Raw genomic sequence first — 17,984 nt, forward strand, 5'->3', positions numbered from 1 at the left:
CAATTACAACCCGTACAGGTGATCCAATTCATCGGTGGAGTACTAGATTCTACAGCCGCTCGAGCATTTCTACCGCCCGAACGGTCCCGAAAGATCATACACTTAGCAAACAAACTACGCCAGCGTTCAACCTCCTCGGCCTTCCACATCCAACAATTGCTAGGCCTCATGGCCTCCACCACCAGCGTAGTACAGTACGCACGTCTAAAGATGAGGCCGTTACAGTCATGGTTCATTCACCACTTCGACGCACAAAACGATTCCAACAGGGACCACCTCCATCTCCCCACCCACATCAGAGCCTCACTCACTTGGTGGACACATATAACCAACCTGAACCAGGGAATGCCTTTTCAACAGGAACAGCCAACCAGAACCCTGACAACAGATGCTTCAAAGACCGGGTGGGGAGCACACCTAGGCCCCCTAACAGCTCAGGGCCTATGGACCAATTCCGAGACCCACGAACATATAAACATCCTAGAACTTCGTGCAGTCCAACGTTCCCTCATTGCATTCGAAACACAGCTTACGGGACATTTCATCCAAATAGCTTCAGACAACACTACCGTGGTAGCGTACCTGAACAAGCAGGGCGGCACCAAGTCAAAAGCCCTTCTTTTTCTTACAATCGATATACTCCACTGGTGCATAGAGAGAGATATAACAATCACAGCACTCCATATCGCAGGCATTCACAACGTGTTAGCGGACCAACTCAGTCGACCCAAGATAATGCCACACGAATGGCAGTTACATGGGACAATCCTACAAGGACTATTCGACATGTGGGGCACACCACACATAGATTTATTTGCGACAGCCTCGAACAAGGTTGTCCCAGCCTTCTGCAGTCGCGCAGGTATCGGAAAGAACTCTCGAGGAGACGCCTTCTCCCTCAAATGGCAGGACGGTCTATTTTATGCTTTTCCTCCAACCCCGTTGATAACCAGAGTGCTGGCCAAAATAGTAACAGACAACACGAACTGCATACTCGTCACCCCTTGGTGGCCGAGGCAGACATGGTTTGCCACACTTCTACGAATGTCGAAAGATCGATACCACAGACTCCCACTCTTCCCAATGTTGCTGACACAGCAACACGGCACGATGAAGAATCCAGACTTACACACGCTCCGACTGACGGCGTGGAGAATATAGTTTCTTCCAACGCAATACCATCTAACCTACAAGAGGTACTAGACGCCTCTAGGAAACAAACAACAAGGAGATCTTACCGCCGCAAATGGACGGTTTTCACGAAATATGCTAAAGACAATGACTTTGACCCCTTGTCCGCAAAGATTGAACAGATACTACTATTCCTACTAAGCCTCTCAGAGAGAGGCTTAGCCACATCTTCAATTCGTGTCTATCTGGCAGCATTATCATCTTTCCATCCTCAGATAGATGGATCTACTGTATTCTCACACACACTCGCAAAACGCTTCCTCAAGGGGCTAAACAACTTAGCACCACCCATCCGACAACACATACCGGCATGGAGTGTCTCGGTGGTATTAAAGGCCTTAACATCAAAGCCTTTCGAGCCGATGGCAACAACAGACCTCCGCCTATTGTCTTGGAAGACAGCCTTCCTTATAGCCATCACTACCGCTAGACGGGCTGGTGAGCTTTCAGCGTTGCGAGTAGACGCCCCCTACTTAAATTTTCACAAAGATAAGGCTGTCCTACGCCCGGACCCCACTTTCCTTCCAAAAGTGGTCTCAGACTTCCACCTGAACCAAGACATAATTCTACCCACCTTCTTCCCGGCCCCCTCCTCCGATCTCGAGACAGCTCTGCATACTCTCGATGTCCGTCGATCTTTAGCCTTTTATAAAGATCGAACAAGCTCCTTTCGGAAGTCACAGCGTTTATTTGTCGGTTATACGGGACAGCACAAGGGAATGCCAGTGTCTTCACAGCGTTTGGCGTCCTGGATAGTGAACACCATCACCCTTGCGTACCAGCTCGCCAAACTCCCCTTGACAGCTCCAGTTCGTGCACATTCGACGAGAGCGATGGCAACCTCGGTAGCATTTGGAAGGGGAGTGCCTTTAACAGATATTTGCAAAGCCGCAACCTGGTCTAAGCCTTCTACCTTTGTAAGGCATTATCGACTGGATACCAGAGCCAGAGCGGACTGCGCATTTGGCAGAGCTGTTTTGTCTTCAATACTATCCTAGAACACCGACCCTCCTCCGGTAAGTCAGCTTGCTAATCTCCCATATGTTGTGTGATGCACAGAGACCACGAAGAAGAAATGCAGGTTGCTTACCTGTAACCGTAGTTCTTCGAGTGGTCATCTGTGCATTCACACAACCCACCCTCCTACCCCTCTCGGTGTCTAAGATCTCAGAATATTTTGATAACTCAAGTAGTGCTTATACAGTATTATTTTGCCTCTACTTAATAATAAGGAGACTACCTTCTGCCAGGGCACAGTATCAACTTCCCCACCTGTTTAGTAGTCCCATGAGTAGCGACTCTATGGGTATCGATAATCTACCCTCGCTACCGATAAAAATAAATAAATAAATAAATAAATTAAAAAAAAAAAAAAAAAAATCTGTAACTACCATCCACCACTTCGGTGTCAACATCCAGGTCCATACCGAGAATTCTTCTCGATTCCGAGGCCACAATGTCGGTCTCCAGGAACTGAGGAGAATCGGGCGGGAACCGGAACATGCACAGTACGCCATGGGGGAGGGGTTCCCGCCCAGAAAAACGCCTCAGCTATAGAATTTTCCCGAACGAGACTCCGCGCAGGCGCAGAGCCCATATGTTGTGTGAATGCACAGATGACCACTCGAAGAACTACGGTTACAGGTAAGCAACCTGCATTTTTTGGATCAAGCCCAGTAAACAGATCTTTGAAACATCAACTTTCTGAAAAGAAATAGCCATGGAGGAATACTTGTGGCTTGAAAATGGTAGTATGTCACCCTTCCTGCCCCCCACCCATGGCATGGTAGTCTTAGGTAGCATATAGTAAGCATTAATCAAAAGACATATCAATATAAGTTAAATATTGAGTATACAGTACCAGTACTTTCCCTAGCACTGTTGCTGTGATCCAAATCAGAATTTCTTACACCTGCTTTGAAGGTCTTTTATCGTTGTTATTTTAAGTTTTGAGGTCTGATCACAGTTTCCTCGCATCATGTCCAGGTTTAGACCAGACTTCTCAACTCTCATTTTACTTTACCATAAATGGACCTTCACTGTCCCCGCATTGGCTAAGTGGGCTACATGAAAATATAAAACTTGGTTGCTATAGTTACCGGTAGAAAATCCAACCCAGTGGAATGCCTGTTTATGCCCTCCAACACCCCCCCTCCCTCTTTTTGCAATGTTGTTTCTTGGTTTTTATTCTACAGGATGCCTTGTGAAGTCCTGGGCACCCATACTGGCTACTTCCAAAGCACAACCACTCTTGTTTCGCATAATAGATTGCTTGCTTTTGCCACATGCTGTGTTCCAGCAAGACAAAAGGCTGCCTGCAGCGATGTTATCTGCCATTCGAGATAATCTTCCTCTTTTTCTTCAGGTGTGTGTCTGAGTCTCTATATCCATATTGTGTGTGTGTGTGTGCGCGCGCGCACAGAAAGACAGACAATAGCAATACATATGTATATTATGGATAGATTCAGATATAAGGTTAGTTACCAATGAACAAAGTGTACCTCTGTAAAACTAATGACTGGCAATGGAGGGTTTTTTTTGTTTTTTGTTTTTTTAACATATTTTCCAGTAGTTAATCTTAATTGTCCCGTTAATGGATCACATCTCTGTGTATGTTGATGGCTGTCCAAGCACCTGGTATAGATACATGTGCTTCCCTAAAGCATTTTACAAGCTAAAACGGCATTCCTAATGCCTGGTCATCATTCACTGGTATAAATGGTTTGACACCTAATTAAATTGTTTTGGAACTTTGCTTAAGGGAATCATGAGATCAAACGAAAATATTTTCTTCGTTTGTGGAAAATGAGAAGACAGTATTAGTTATAATTTTATGCTTTACAGTGTATAGTGTACAGTGTACAGTGTATTTGTGAACCGCCCAGAGAGCTCCGGCTATTGGGCAGTATAGAAATGTAATAAATTAATAAATAAATAGCATAAAATTACTTCAAAATTGCACTAAACGGGGATTGAGATATAAGGAAATAGAAATCATTATCAAATTCATAGTTAAGAATTAAATGTATTATAATCTGTTAAAGGTTTTGCTTACAAACAGCTGCTATCTTGTAAAGAGGTACTTATTTATCATAAATAAATAAATAAATAAATAAATAATCATATGGATACAAATTCAGTTTTTTTAAAGTGGGGGTTCCTTTCAAAGAAGAGTCAAGTGTCTGTAACAAAATTCCTTTTCTGATAAAACAATAAAATAAGTAGTGACTCAAATACTTGACAATCCCCTCTTCCTCAAATATATTTAGGGTTAATATAAGAGTTTTTCTCCCACCTGCTCTCTAAAATGGCAGTTAGCAACTCCTCTAGCCTGGCTAGTATATATTTTTGGGAGTTTATCTGACAAAGTTAAGTAGGATTTGTATCCATATGATTATTTATTTATTTATTTATTTATTTATGATTTCTTACCTATATTTCTGTATTGCCTTAGTTGCTAAAAAGCAAAGAGGTGCCCTCACAATGGGTTGAAGCAGACAAACACAAAAGGACCTATGAGTAAGTCACCGTGAGTAGGTTCCCCAACTAGTTAGAATTAAAGCGTTGTGCATTGAAGTTTGTATTGCTTATTTTTCTATTCAATCAAGCAACAGAAAGGATTGACTGTGTACATACTGGTCATTATTTCATTTATTCAAGTATATTACATATTGTGCAACCCACAGGGCACATTTATTAAATAATTCAGTGTATGTAGCTTTCCGTGCACAACACTTTAATTCTAATTAGTTGCTAAAAAGCCATCAAGATAGTGGCCAACAATAAAACCTTAAAACTCTAAAAACCAAGAACGTTAAAAACAGTGAAAACATCACAACTGCATATTTTAAAAGGCTGAATGGAAAAGATATGTCTTCGCACCTTTCTGAAGGCCAAGAGACTGAGGGCCAGTCGTAGTTCTTGAGGGAGCGCATTCCACAGTTTGGGAGCAACACAGGAGAAAGTCCTCTCATGTGTGACCAACAAACTGGCCTCTGTGGCAATGGCGTCCTCAAGAGGGCCTCTCTTGCAGATCTTAATAACTGGGCAGGTTCATAGCAAGATAAGCGCTTCCTTAGATAGACAGGTCCTGAGCCTTTTAGGGCTTTAAAGGTTAAAATCAACACCTTGAATTGAGCCCAACAAGCAACTGACAACAGGTCTTTCAAGACAGATTTTAAAATATGGTTCTGATACCATCCACTGATTATCAGCCTCACTGTTGCAATTTACCCCAGTTGAAGCTTCCAGACAGCTGTCATTGGTAGCTCTAAATAGAGTCTATTGCAGTAGTCTAAACATGATATAACCAAAACATGGATAACTGGATACCTGAAAACCTAAATTTAGCATACCAAGCGACACTGAATATTCATTTACCGATCCCAGTTCTTGCTCTCTCTTTCTAAATATATCTTCAACCCTTAATTTAAATGCATCTCTTTTAGCCTCTGTAGGGCAATTCTGAAGAAAAAACAAACTGATAAATTATCTCTTCCAAGTTGGCATGTCAGGAGAGCCCTGAGCTATTCTTTTGTTCCATCGCACAGTTTTTGGAAATCTATCTTCTGTCACTTTGCTTTATCGTCTGCCATAAATTAAATATTCTACACACTGTCCTGGACTATATTGGGAGCAGACCTACCTCCAGTCCCAACCCCAAAATGGCAGCACTTTTGGGTATGCCTAATATTATCCCTAAACTCTGTTCTCTGTACCCTTTAGCCTCCAAGAGCTTTAGTGAAGTGGAGATCTGGCAGATTTCAAAAACTCTCTGGTACATCAATATCTTCTGAGATGCCCTGGCTATTTTCAGTTTTATTGATCAGACGTGATGTTTCTACACTCCAAAAGGAGGGCAAACAAGGCCCATATGTGTACATTACTTACTTTGCTCATCAATATACAAGTATTGACCAAAGTTCATTGTTTTTTGCTTTAGAATGATCCATTTCATATGATTCTGTTAACTCCTGAGAGTTAATTATTACTGTTTAAGACATTAAAACCATGTCATCCACGTATAATAGTATAGAGATTTGTCCCATCTAGTCACTGTACTAAGAATATCGTGTATAAATAAATAAGGCACCAAAATGCATCCCTGTTCAGCTCCTTCTGTTGCAAGTACACTTTTGGCAAGAAGCCTATCAGGAGAAATGCAGATCCTAAGATTTGTGTCTGTATATAAAACAGCTGGGCATCTATGTCAATATGGGCCAACTTACCCCAAAGCACTTCCTTATCAAAAGCAAGTGCTGCAAGAAAACAGGAAGTAAGTTCTATTCTGTGATAAACCATGCCCATTTCGTTTTCATATATGTCTTGGGTTTCTTTCAAGTAACTTCCCCAACCTGGGTCCATCCCTGACCATTTGCCTTCCATTGTAAACTTCCTTTTTTTAAAAAAAACCTCCCTCCCCCCAGGTGAATGTGTGGAAACCCTGGGGATGGGCACCTTAAGTACTCCTTCCCAGAGTGCAGTGGTCCCAATACAAAATCAGGGCTGTATGTGCCTTCACGGAAACAAATAACCAATTTGAAGAATGTTAATTTTGGCTCTGAGATTCCCAACTGATGGGTCATAGAATTCTTGTTGATGGGCTGTAGGGAGAGTATATTAGAGTTTTTTTTCTACATCAAACCAAATCTCTTGGGTCAGTAATTATACTTTACCAGAAGGGAAATGGGAAGTACTCATGATTCGGTTGGAATCTTGTGCAGAAATATAGTTTTGCAAAGAAGTTCACAAAGGTTATTAGCCTGCTTTGCCCACACCCATCAGCTTTTGTCATTTGTGGTGGTACATCAATGTCATGATTACCTGGAGACCATGGTTACTCATTGCAGGCTGATTGCAAGTGGCTGTTTACAAGTCTGTACTACCATATATTGTAGCTAATGTACACTGGCTAATTAATCTTTATTTCGAAAGATAAATTCTGAGCAGATTTGCATTGTCTAAACACACATGTATCTGGCAGATGATTAGCTAATCAAAAAGGTGGTCTCACACAAAATGTATCTCCTGGTCTGAAGATTTCCAAAACAATTACTGGCAGGGTTACCGTTCCAAGTACAATGGACAATGGCTGCTAATTGAAATGGCATGTTTAGGCTGTTCTAGCTTCACAATGCTATCTGCATTCTTACAACTCATTTTTTTCCATTTTCATATTTGATGTATCATTGTGAACATACAAATAATTTTGGTATTATTGGATTACTAAAGCTATACTGAATTAAAGAGAACATTTCATCCCTTTGTAAAAGCTTCCTTCTGCTAATCCATGTCCCTGCCAAGAGTCCCCCCCCCTTTGTTACTGATGCTTGACGCTTGACCATTTTGCTAGTCTGCATTCCAAGTAAGAGTCTTCATGAATTCTCCAGTAATGACCCCTTATGACAGGAGGCTCATGATTTACCTCCGTTCCTGTCAATCTCAGGAAGCTCTCTCAACAAAATCTGTTTATACAGATAGAGGGGAAAGATGGATAGAACAAACAAGAAGTCACGAACAGAAAACCATCTTAACTGTAGCTAAAAAAAAGAAAGAAAGAAAAACACCAGAGGTTCATGTAAAAATGAGAGGCCCAAAAATGAATACTGAAAAGGTAACCTAGATATGGAACAAATGCTTTGTGGGGGTGTTGAGCTGTATCTGTAATAATATGTAGTGTGGTCATATAATAATTTTAGAGAAAGGAATTTTTTACTTTGACACTGCTAGTCAAAGGGTGCCTTTTTTCACGTGTGTTGGAATTTTACAATAAACGATTTTTGAATTGCATTTTAAACATTATGGATTGAATTGAAGGATCCATTATATCCCCTCCATCTGCAGATGCTTGCAGCCGTTCCACACTGTTCCCAGGATTGCCACCACCACCCCGGCCCTTAGATTCAGCTTTTTGGGTGATGCTGGTGACAGCAGTGAGGAGAAGGGGATGAGAAAGCCCCATTCCACAAGCCAAACAACACTCATGGTTCTTGAGATCCAAACTACAGAATATTGGAGTGCTTTGCAAAACGTTTCCTGACATAAGATACTGCTTGATTTCCAGATTTGAAGAATAAATATGAAAAGCTAGAAACTAAATATTAGAAACATAATTTGTCTAAGATCAGCAATAGATCAATATCAACAAAGAATGGAATAGGAGGGTGCTATTATTATTTTTTAACTGGGACCATAGCCAGTGTGGTGTAGTGGCTAGAGTGTCGGACTTGGAGTCGGGAGATCTGGGTTCTAGTCCCCACTCAGCCAGGGAAACCCACTGGGTGACTTTGGGCCAGTCACAGACTTTCAGCCCACCCCACCCCACAAGGTTGTTGTTGTGAGGATAAAAAGTGGAGAAGGAGGGGGGTTGTGTATGCTTCCTTGGGTTCCTTGCAGGAAAAACGTTGGGATATAAATGCAATAATAAATATAAATAAGTAATAGTGTACTCGCAGGATTGAATGTTTTATTTCTTGTTACCAATATAAGTTTCATCTCAGTGGGAGTTGGATTTCTTTTTATTTTAGTGTGTGTGTGTGTTTTTGGTGGATCCTAAGAATTATTTATATGCAGTTGGCCTTGCTGTAGTTGCATAAGTGCATTACCTTGTCACTTACATGCAAATCCCACAGATTCATTCAAAGCAGATATTTTACATTTTGACCAAACATGCTGTTATACATTTGTTAATCACATTTCTGTGCGTACTTGAAAGTAACCTGTCTTGTGTTTACCTTTACAAGGTTTTTAAAAAATACCCTGTGCTTCTTGCATTTTTTAAAAAATCCAAAAACTTCTTAGGGCACAATGCTATGTGGATTGCTAGCAGCCTCCCAACTTGAAGGCTGCCGAAAGTCCAAGGCAGGGCCTGTGTGTTTCATCTGCCCTACGCTTCTGCTAGATGGGCAATTTCACCCATCTAGCAGCAATGCTTTGAGGGGGAGAGAAGGAAGGTGTGTGGGGGCGGTCATAGAATACATCATATCCCTGCCACCCCGGTCTGCTCCCCTCTATGCCCCTGGGAATGCCCCCTTTTCCCCATCTCTGCACTCCTTTTTCTGAGCGTGGAAAGGTACCTGGTGTTGTTCTCCCCATACCATCTGGGCAGTGAGTGTGGTTTCCTGGCTTTGAAGTCGAAGCCAGGAAGTGGAGCTATCCTATGGCTCCCCAGACACTGTCTAGGGGGCATAGGACTGCTCTCTTTGTGTGTTTTGGAAATTAATGACACTTTCAGTAGCACAGTGACGCTGAAAGGCATATTATTATTGTTCCCCGCCTTTATCAAAATGGAGAGGCGGGTAAGTTGTTGTTGTTGTTATTATTATTATTATTGCCACAATGTTCACAGTTTCACAAGACCATCAGAAAATGTTGGCATTAAGATTCACTTTAGTTTCAAGGTTGATAATGGTAAATTCCTTATTGTGTTAATTTCTCTGTGCAATTTTTCTTTCGTAGGGCTTGTCCTTTATATGTTGCCAATCCCAGACTCAAGTTGTCTATTTGAATCAGTTGCTAGGGAATGTTATTCAGCAATATTTTGGGCGCTTTCTTCCTTCATCGTCTTTGACTTCCCGAGCTGGGCAACATCCCATTTTGCTGGCAATATGCAGTTCCACCAGCAGTCCAGGAACCTTACATCTACGTAAGACTACTATGCAAGTCATCAGGTAACATCCCAAAAAGAAGGAAAGAAATGATTTGACATTTCAATTCTCTACAGGTGAAACACTGGAGGGAGACCTTATGTTACTTTTTTAGTAGACAGATGCATGAAGTTTCACTCAAGGGCACATCCCTTTTGTTAGATACTGGGAAACTAGTTATGTCAGAAAAACAATTGAATGGAGATGATGCCATTGAAATTCAGTATGTGAATTTAAAAACTATTTGAGTGGAATCTAAAATAGAGGCTTTACATCTATTTCTAGTCTGCTTTAAGGGTGGAACGATAAGAGGTCCATAAAAAATATGCTTCAATAAAATCTACTAAAATAGAAATTATCAGTTAAGGTCATTCAAAATTAAACTTCCCAATAAAAATAACAGTCCTGACTTAAGGGAAAGTTAGCAAAAAGAGGTTGGTCTTCAGAGCTGGTAACATTATTTTATTCATTTATTTTATATTTTTATTGCTTCATTTCTATCCTGCCTTTTTTCTTCTTGCAAGGAATCCAAGGAAGCTTACACGTTCCTCCTCCTTCTCTCCATTTCATCTTATTTATTTATTTATTTATTCATTTATTTATTACATTTTTATACCGCCCAATAGCCGAAGCTCTCTGGGCGGTTCACAAAAATTAAAACCACAATAAAACACCCAACAGGTTAAAAACACAATTACGAAATACAGTATAAAAAGCGTCTTCACAACAACCCTGTGTGATAGGTTAGACTCAGAGTCAGTGACTGGCCCAAAGTCAACCAGTGAGCCTCATGGCTGAGTGGGGACTAGAACCTGGATCTCCCAAGTCCCAGTCCAACACTCTAACCTTTACACCACATTGGCTGTCGTTGCAGATGTATTGCATTTGAAAAGGAAGCAAATTAGAATAAACTGCCATACATCTGTAGGTGTAATGTCACTTTTTTCTAAGGAATATGAAAAGACACTACTAATTTACTATTGCACCCTTTTTTTGTTTTTTTTTCCTCAGCAAGGATTACCTACAGTTCAGAAGTCATGCCCCTCCTTCTCACCTGGCATCGACTCTCGCTTTCATTTCGGAAGCATTTCACAGAACCAAGTCCACTGAAACCTGTGATGTTGAGGTGCTTCTCCCTTTTGTGTTGAAATGCCTTTTGTTGGTCAACAACGAACCACAAGGTAAGCTCGTGGTCTTTTTTTAAAAAAATACATACTCCTTTAGTGAAAACTCTGAGATGTTCAGCCCTCAACAACCCAGAGCCATGGGTTGTTGGTGACATGTGAACAAGGTCATTAGCTTGCCTGCAGGCTAACAAAAGCTGGGCTTCCTTTGACTAGAAAATAGTGCTTAGGAATTGGCCAGTGATACTGTAAGTCTTTAGTTGCCCTAATTGTCACTCAGAAAGCAAGAGGCCCTTGCAGCAGTCTGTAGGCTAGATGCTGGAGGAGAAAAAGTGGCAGCAGCACACTGGCCTGGGTAGTCAGCCCTGGACTAGACTATGATGTAGCCTAGTTCCTGTCTGGTGACAGCTATTCAGCCTTAGGTCGCAATGATTTGATCATTTTATTCATAGATCATTCATAATAGCATTTATATAGTACTCCAAAATGTTCAAACCACTTCACGTATAGGTTTTAAAACTTCATATTATTGGGTGGTGTGGGGCTTAAAGATAGGGTCTTGCTAAGCTTAATGTGAGTGCAGGGCAGAAGTGACATTTGAACTGGCGATTTCAAATCTCAAACTTTTAGCCACTGTACTGACCAACTCACATGACTTGTCCTATAGCCTGGGGTTCCATAGAGTAAAGAACATAAACAAAATGTGTCTAACGAGTCAGCCATTCACCTTCAAGGTCAGAATTAAACGCCACTGAGTTCAACAGGGCTTACTTCCAAGTAACACGTGCATAGGATTGCAGGCTAAATTTTACTATTATTTGTTGCCATTTATTATATTGCTTTATAAGGCGCTTCCCCTGTAAGCCTTTTTTTGCATCAAATTATGGGCATGGCTAGACGGGGCACATGATGCACAGGGGGACCTGGGAGCAGGGAGGGATGATCCCTTCCTTTCCCTGGGATATTGCCCTACCTTTCTATCCCAACTTTTCCCACGGTCCCGGGATGATCCCGAGTCTGCTGGCCTGGCATCCCGTTTTCATCCCGGCTCCCCACTAGTATCTGCAAGGAGCCAGGAACCGGGCATGGGGCACAGAGCTCCTCAGGAGCTCCGTGCCCATCACGGGTGGGGTGGGGGGAGCGGGACTATTTTTTTAAAAACCCGTTACCTTTGTGCAGGAGCGCTCCTGCACCCTTTTTTGATTAAAAATAATAAACAAAATGGCGGGCGCAACATCCTCCATCCTCCTGGGACGTCGCGCACTGCATGTAGACAGAGGGCGACAATCCCGGAAGCAGGTAAGTCCAGGATCACCCCCTCTCTGGCCCTAAGTTTATGCCATTCCACACCTACACACACACACACACACACTGCCCGGCTGCCCCACAAACCTATATGTAGAATTCCTAGAGCCATTTTCCACATGTTCTGTTGAAAGTCTCCATTTGTCTTTCCCAGTTAAAAAACTGTCTGCAGAGATTCTGCAGTGCCTGGTAGAAGGCTGCCAAGGAGGGTCAGGAGAAGTGCTTTGTACCCAGCTGACTTCTGTGTTTAGGTAAGTAGAAAACTGGCCAATTGGCACTGGAACAACTGCAAGGCATTTGACAGAAAGCATGTTCTTTTAAGCAACTAATTATCCCTAACGTAATTTGATGTTGATTGTTTATAGTGCTTCCATTCTTGGCAACTTGGCTTTTGTGGATTGGCTGACAAAAAAAAAAAAACTATCTAGAAGGAAGGCACATGCATTTTTCCCCCTGTGGATTTTTAAATGATATTTTAGAGAGAACACGTTGCAGTCATAAAAACAGAGAATCACAAGTGAACTGTTAGGCCGAATTGCATTCCTCCATCCGTGCTCCATCATTGATGTTATTTGACCATCACCAGTGTTATTACGATGAACATTTAAAACTGGCAGGGAGCAGAAGAGGAAAGTTTGAGACCTTAAGAGTTAGATAGATTTCCTAAGAGCAAAGGTTCAGAGCTATTTCCTTTCACAGGTAAATAACACCTGGTCACCCCTAGAACTTGGCTACTGGAATGTCACAGCTTTAAGCCATTTGCAGAACTAGATTGCTGACCGGATGTAGTGAACACATCACTGCGTGATCGGGTGGTCCCTATTGCCTTGAAGGAAGCAATGGTGCAACCACTCCTGAAAAAAAAAATCTTGTCTTGATCAAAAAGAATATGCTAAATATAGTCTGGTTCCAAACACCCTGTTTTTAAATAAGGTGTAATCCACACCATGGTTGATTATTATCATGTTGTGTGGGGAGGACCCCCTAGATAAACAACTGTTGAATTGATTATCACCCCACTGTCATGTTGTCTAAATTCAGCCACAGAATTACTTGTACGGGTACTGTGGCAGAGTCATGCAGGAGCAACGAGGATGATCAGGGATCTGGAAACAAAGTCCTATGAAGAGAGACTGAAAGAACTGGACATATTTAGCCTGGATAAGAGAAGATTGAGGGGAGACATGATAGCACTCTTCAAATACTTGAAAAGTTGCCACACAGAGGAGGGCCAGGATCTCTTCTCGATCCTCCCAGAGTGCAGGACACGGAATAATGGGCTCAAGTTAAAGGAAGCCAGATTCTGGCTGGACATCAGAAAAAACTTCCTGACTGTTAGAGCAGTTCGACAATGGAACCAGTTACCCAGGGATGTTGTGGGCTCTCCCACACTAGAGGCATTCAAGAGGCAGCTGGACAAGCATCTGTCAGGGATTCTTTAAGGTGGATTCCTGCATTGAACAGTGGGTTGGATTCGATGGCCTTACAGGCCCCTTCCAACTTTACTATTCTATGATTCTATAATCAATGGAAAGGATCCAGTCAAAGGGAATGCTAGGGATGGGGGAGTTTAGTTTTGGGGGCTCTGGTCCAGAGTTCAATCTGGGTTCCAAGAGAGCTGTAACTAATTTAAGATATGAATTCAGAATTAGCTAATGCTAAGAAAGACTCGCACAGTCAAGTGGACAGTTCCAATATTTCTTTTGAAGGTAGAATTCATGCTTCTCCAAATTCTTATATGATTAAAGATCAGCCAACATAATATCTTTTAAACTGAAGAAATGGTTAATGCTTTGGCAAGATATTTTTATTTACAACTGGCACAACACCGTCAACAAGTAGTATCCAGACTGTTTGGTTTTGCTTTGAAATCCACATTCTCTAGGTTTAGCATTGAGCAGGACATGTTTACATGACTCTGTACATGATTTAGTTAGCTTGCCCTAATGGCACTGAGGGATGCCATTTGGATTTTTAGTTGACTTATGGTATCAACAGTGGATCAAGAAAGGGCTTTTCCATCACAGTTCTAAACTGTGACTAGTGCAAACTGTGGTTTAGCATCATGTCTGAGTTGAGTCACTTTCGTCAGTGCACACTGTATGGAAGAAATGTGTATGTATACTAGCTGAATTTGTGGTTAGGCTTTATATTTTTTAAAGGTGTCTCTACATATTTCTTTCTCTCTCCAGATCTGATCCTGTGAAACTAGCATTTGTGCACTCCCCTGGACTCTTTCTCAAATATAAAAGTACACCTTTCTTTGGTTGAGCTTGTTTTTCCGAGAATCAATTTTTGTACCTTGCACTAAATGCCCTGGTTTCTTCCTTCAGGCAGTTTATCCAAGATTACACTACTGTATATGATAATCAAGTTTACAGCATCTTGGAAGCAGTAGCCGCCTTGGACCAGTCTCTAGTTATCAACCTGATTCCTGCTATGACAGAGGCCCTGAGGAATTCAGAGTACAAACAAGGTCTTGGCAGAAACACTGTGCAAAGGTATGTTTGGGGATTACTCTTGCTTTTGGGTGATGAACAGAAGTTCACTTGCTTTTCACAAAATGCATATTTAAACAACAGCATAGATTTCTTTCAGGCAGGGTTTACCCAGAGTTAATTCCACTCAGAGTTTAAAAGATACTGATTAGTTTTAGGGGCTTCCCCCCTATAGTTTGTTAGTTGCTCTGCATATCCATGTGTATACACACTAATAAGCTGCTGTCAGAACATGATTATTTCATAAGATTTGGGTCCTACAGCAAACATGTGCCAGAAGTTTGAAGCACTTGCTATAAACTCAGGAATCTCAGGATGCATTTGAAAAAACAGGTTCTCGGAATTAAAAGAAAGTGAAAGTGTATAATTTCTGCTCACAAATACTTCCTATGAGAAGGTGACTTATATTAAGCTCTTAGCTCTCTTCCCCTCAGCTGCTGCAGTTCTACCATTTCAAAGGTTTCAAAGATGACGTTTTCTTTAGGCTACGGGAGTACGAACAGCCAGTTAGTGATTGTAACAATTAAGGGCTTCCCTTCGTTATGTTTTGTCAGAGTCCAATGCTTAAGGTCAAAGAACTTGATATGGACATGAGATAGATACACAGTTCATGACTTCTAGATGAAGATTCTCTGACTACCCCACCTGTATATTTCTCTCTTCAGTTGTAAATTTGGCTTACATATAATCAGTAAAACAAGACAGTCCATGCGCACAGGCTTAAAATCTTTTAAGACACGACATACAAGGAAAAAGGAATGGGGAGGGGAGAAGAAAAAATGCCTCTTTCAGCAGGGCTGGTGGAATAGCTTCTTCCTCTCATCTCCCTCATTACAGCCCGATAGAATGGCTGATAGATACATTTGGTGCAGATGAAAATACACATTTCACCCAAGATGCAGTAGTAAGCTGCAACACGTTTGACTGAAGTTAAAAATGCAGCAATGGTGTATAATTTTTTAAAACTAGCTGTGCTGTCTCAAGCATACCCAGTAGTGCTGGGAGGCCTTTGGGTTGCGATTAGACTTTCTGCTCACCATTATATCACTGTGCGTTCCAAGACCTTAGGAACATCGGAAGCTGCCTTCTACTGAATCAGACCCTTGATCCAACTAGCCTGGCATTGTCAACACTGAGTGGCAGCAATAGCTCTTCAGGGTTCCAGGCAGGAGATCTTCCAGTCCTACCTGGAGATGCCAGGGACTAAACCTGGAAACTTCTCCATGCAAAGCCTGTGCTTCTCCACTGAGCTATGGCCCTCAAGCTTCCACAATAGTTCTATGGTTGGGCCTGGTTGAGTGTTGGCTCAGTTTAAGACTTGTTCCTATATCCTTCAAGCTTGTGAATGCTTCGTTGTTCTTTTATTGGGTAGATTTTTATACTGCCCAACTGTCAAGCGCCCACAGGGAGGTTTACAATCTAAATGTTACTCCACTGTTTCTTTATAGAGCCAAAAGATTTATTCTGTGTTTTGGGGTGCCCTGTACACAAAACATAGATATCTTTATTGCAGAATTGAAAACGGAGGAGAGACACACACACACACACGTGCAACAAAATAGCATTGTGAAGTGCTCTAGATGGAAATACTATAACGGGTGACCAGGTAGTAAAAGGTAGTGAGCTTGAATACCATATTGACATTTTTAAAAGTGCTCAATTTGAAGTAATCCTCGATTTCTAGCCGCTGCTTTATAAACTAAATAAGAACAAATAAGTAATTTTCCTGATGGCGGTTCCCAGTAAACAGTGCAAAGTGGGAGATGAGAGAAAATTATGTTCTGTTTCTTTATCAATTTACTTTAAATAGCCTAAGAATGACATGACTGATTTTTAAGCTCCATGACACTGGTTTTAATTAAAGTGTTATATACTTTTGTTTTTTCTCCCTTCTTGACAGAGAAGCCTATAAAAGACTCTTATCTCAGCTCACAGAGGCTGGACAAATGGAGATACAGAAACTGGAAAATGAGTCCCATTAGCAGTGTGTTGATTGGTATTTTCTACACTGCCATTTCATGGAATGCCAGTCCGTTATGCAGAGTGCAGATTCCTGGCCTACAGGTGCATAGTTTTTTTCTCTGTTTAGCTTTAAAACAAACGAACTGGCCTTCAACAGCTTTAGATTTAATGTTCCAATACTGCAAGCACCATGGGAAAAGTAGCACAGGTTTTCGTCTTTCACATTGCAATGGTGAGCCATTGAATCCTGCTAGAGACTGAGAAGAAAATGCCAAGTATAGGAAATATGGTGACTTTTACGGTATTGTTGATTTTTTTTAATATATTGTTTTAAAAAAGACAAAGGGAAGCAGGAAAGATAATCTTTAACAGTAAAGGGTCCCATCCCCGTCCGTCCCCCCCGCTATAATAAATCAATACACTTTGGCTGTCAGGCTTTTCATTCTGACACTGTGAGTGATGTCTTTGCACACAAACACTTCATATGAGCTGGGTGACGGCAAGGGGTTCAGTCTAAGCAAGGCCAGGGTTAGGTCAGGATGCTTGAGCCACCTTATGTTAACAGAAGAGTTTGTGTACGCATTGCGTGGAATGGTGACAGCTGTCCTAGCACTGTCCCTGTATTAAAAATGTGTAGATGTGTACTACAGAATTCAACCTCTAACCCCCTCTCTGTTGTCCTTGTACGGTTTTGCTGCTGGTGTGAACAATGATCCGATCCTTGAATAACAAGAATTGAGTCAGTTCAGTTATAAGAACTGCTGCCTAGGTCACTATACTCATGTCATCTATTCCCTTTTTTCATTTTTAAGTTCCCCTTTCCAGCCCCATGCATCTTCGCTTATCAATGTAAAGATCTCTGGCAAGTTTAACCAAATTCTAAGATGGGAGAAGAAATGCAGATGCAAACATCGTCATTCACATCTCTCAATATATATTTTTTACATCACGTATCATTACTTTTTGTCTTTAGTAAATTGAAATTGCTAGATACTTCAGGATGTTTATAACACTTTATTCCTCCAGTTCTGAGCCCTATCATAATTCTCCCTGTAATTTCCAAATTTATTTGATGTATGGAATTTACACTTCCATTAAATTACGCAATCTTAGCAACATGCGAGTATTCATTTGAATTGCAGTAGTGAGTTGTATGGACTTGGTGGTAAAACCAGTGAAACAAACTGTAACTTTTCAGAGTTAATGATGAGAGACTGTTTTTTTTTTTGTGTCTATCAATTACTGCCATGGAAACTTCC

The 17,984-nt window shown here is 41.4% G+C and overlaps 1 protein-coding gene across 1 annotated transcript in view; it reads left to right on the top strand.

Moving 5' to 3' along the window:
• MMS22L (MMS22 like, DNA repair protein) overlaps positions 1 to 17,746 on the top strand; it is a 106,849-nt gene extending 89,103 nt beyond the window's left edge. The window contains exons 21-26 of the mRNA XM_063124862.1: positions 3,387 to 3,556; positions 9,649 to 9,860; positions 10,848 to 11,017; positions 12,420 to 12,516; positions 14,599 to 14,766; positions 16,664 to 17,746. Of these exons, the coding sequence (XP_062980932.1) occupies positions 3,387 to 3,556; positions 9,649 to 9,860; positions 10,848 to 11,017; positions 12,420 to 12,516; positions 14,599 to 14,766; positions 16,664 to 16,745 (899 nt within the window). The 3' untranslated portion in view covers positions 16,746 to 17,746. The remainder of the gene's footprint in view (positions 1 to 3,386; positions 3,557 to 9,648; positions 9,861 to 10,847; positions 11,018 to 12,419; positions 12,517 to 14,598; positions 14,767 to 16,663) is intronic.
• The last annotated feature ends 238 nt before the right edge of the window (positions 17,747 to 17,984 follow it).

The sequence above is a fragment of the Elgaria multicarinata genome, chromosome 4 (assembly GCF_023053635.1).
Source record: "Elgaria multicarinata webbii isolate HBS135686 ecotype San Diego chromosome 4, rElgMul1.1.pri, whole genome shotgun sequence".
Lineage (NCBI taxonomy): Eukaryota > Metazoa > Chordata > Lepidosauria > Squamata > Anguidae > Elgaria > Elgaria multicarinata.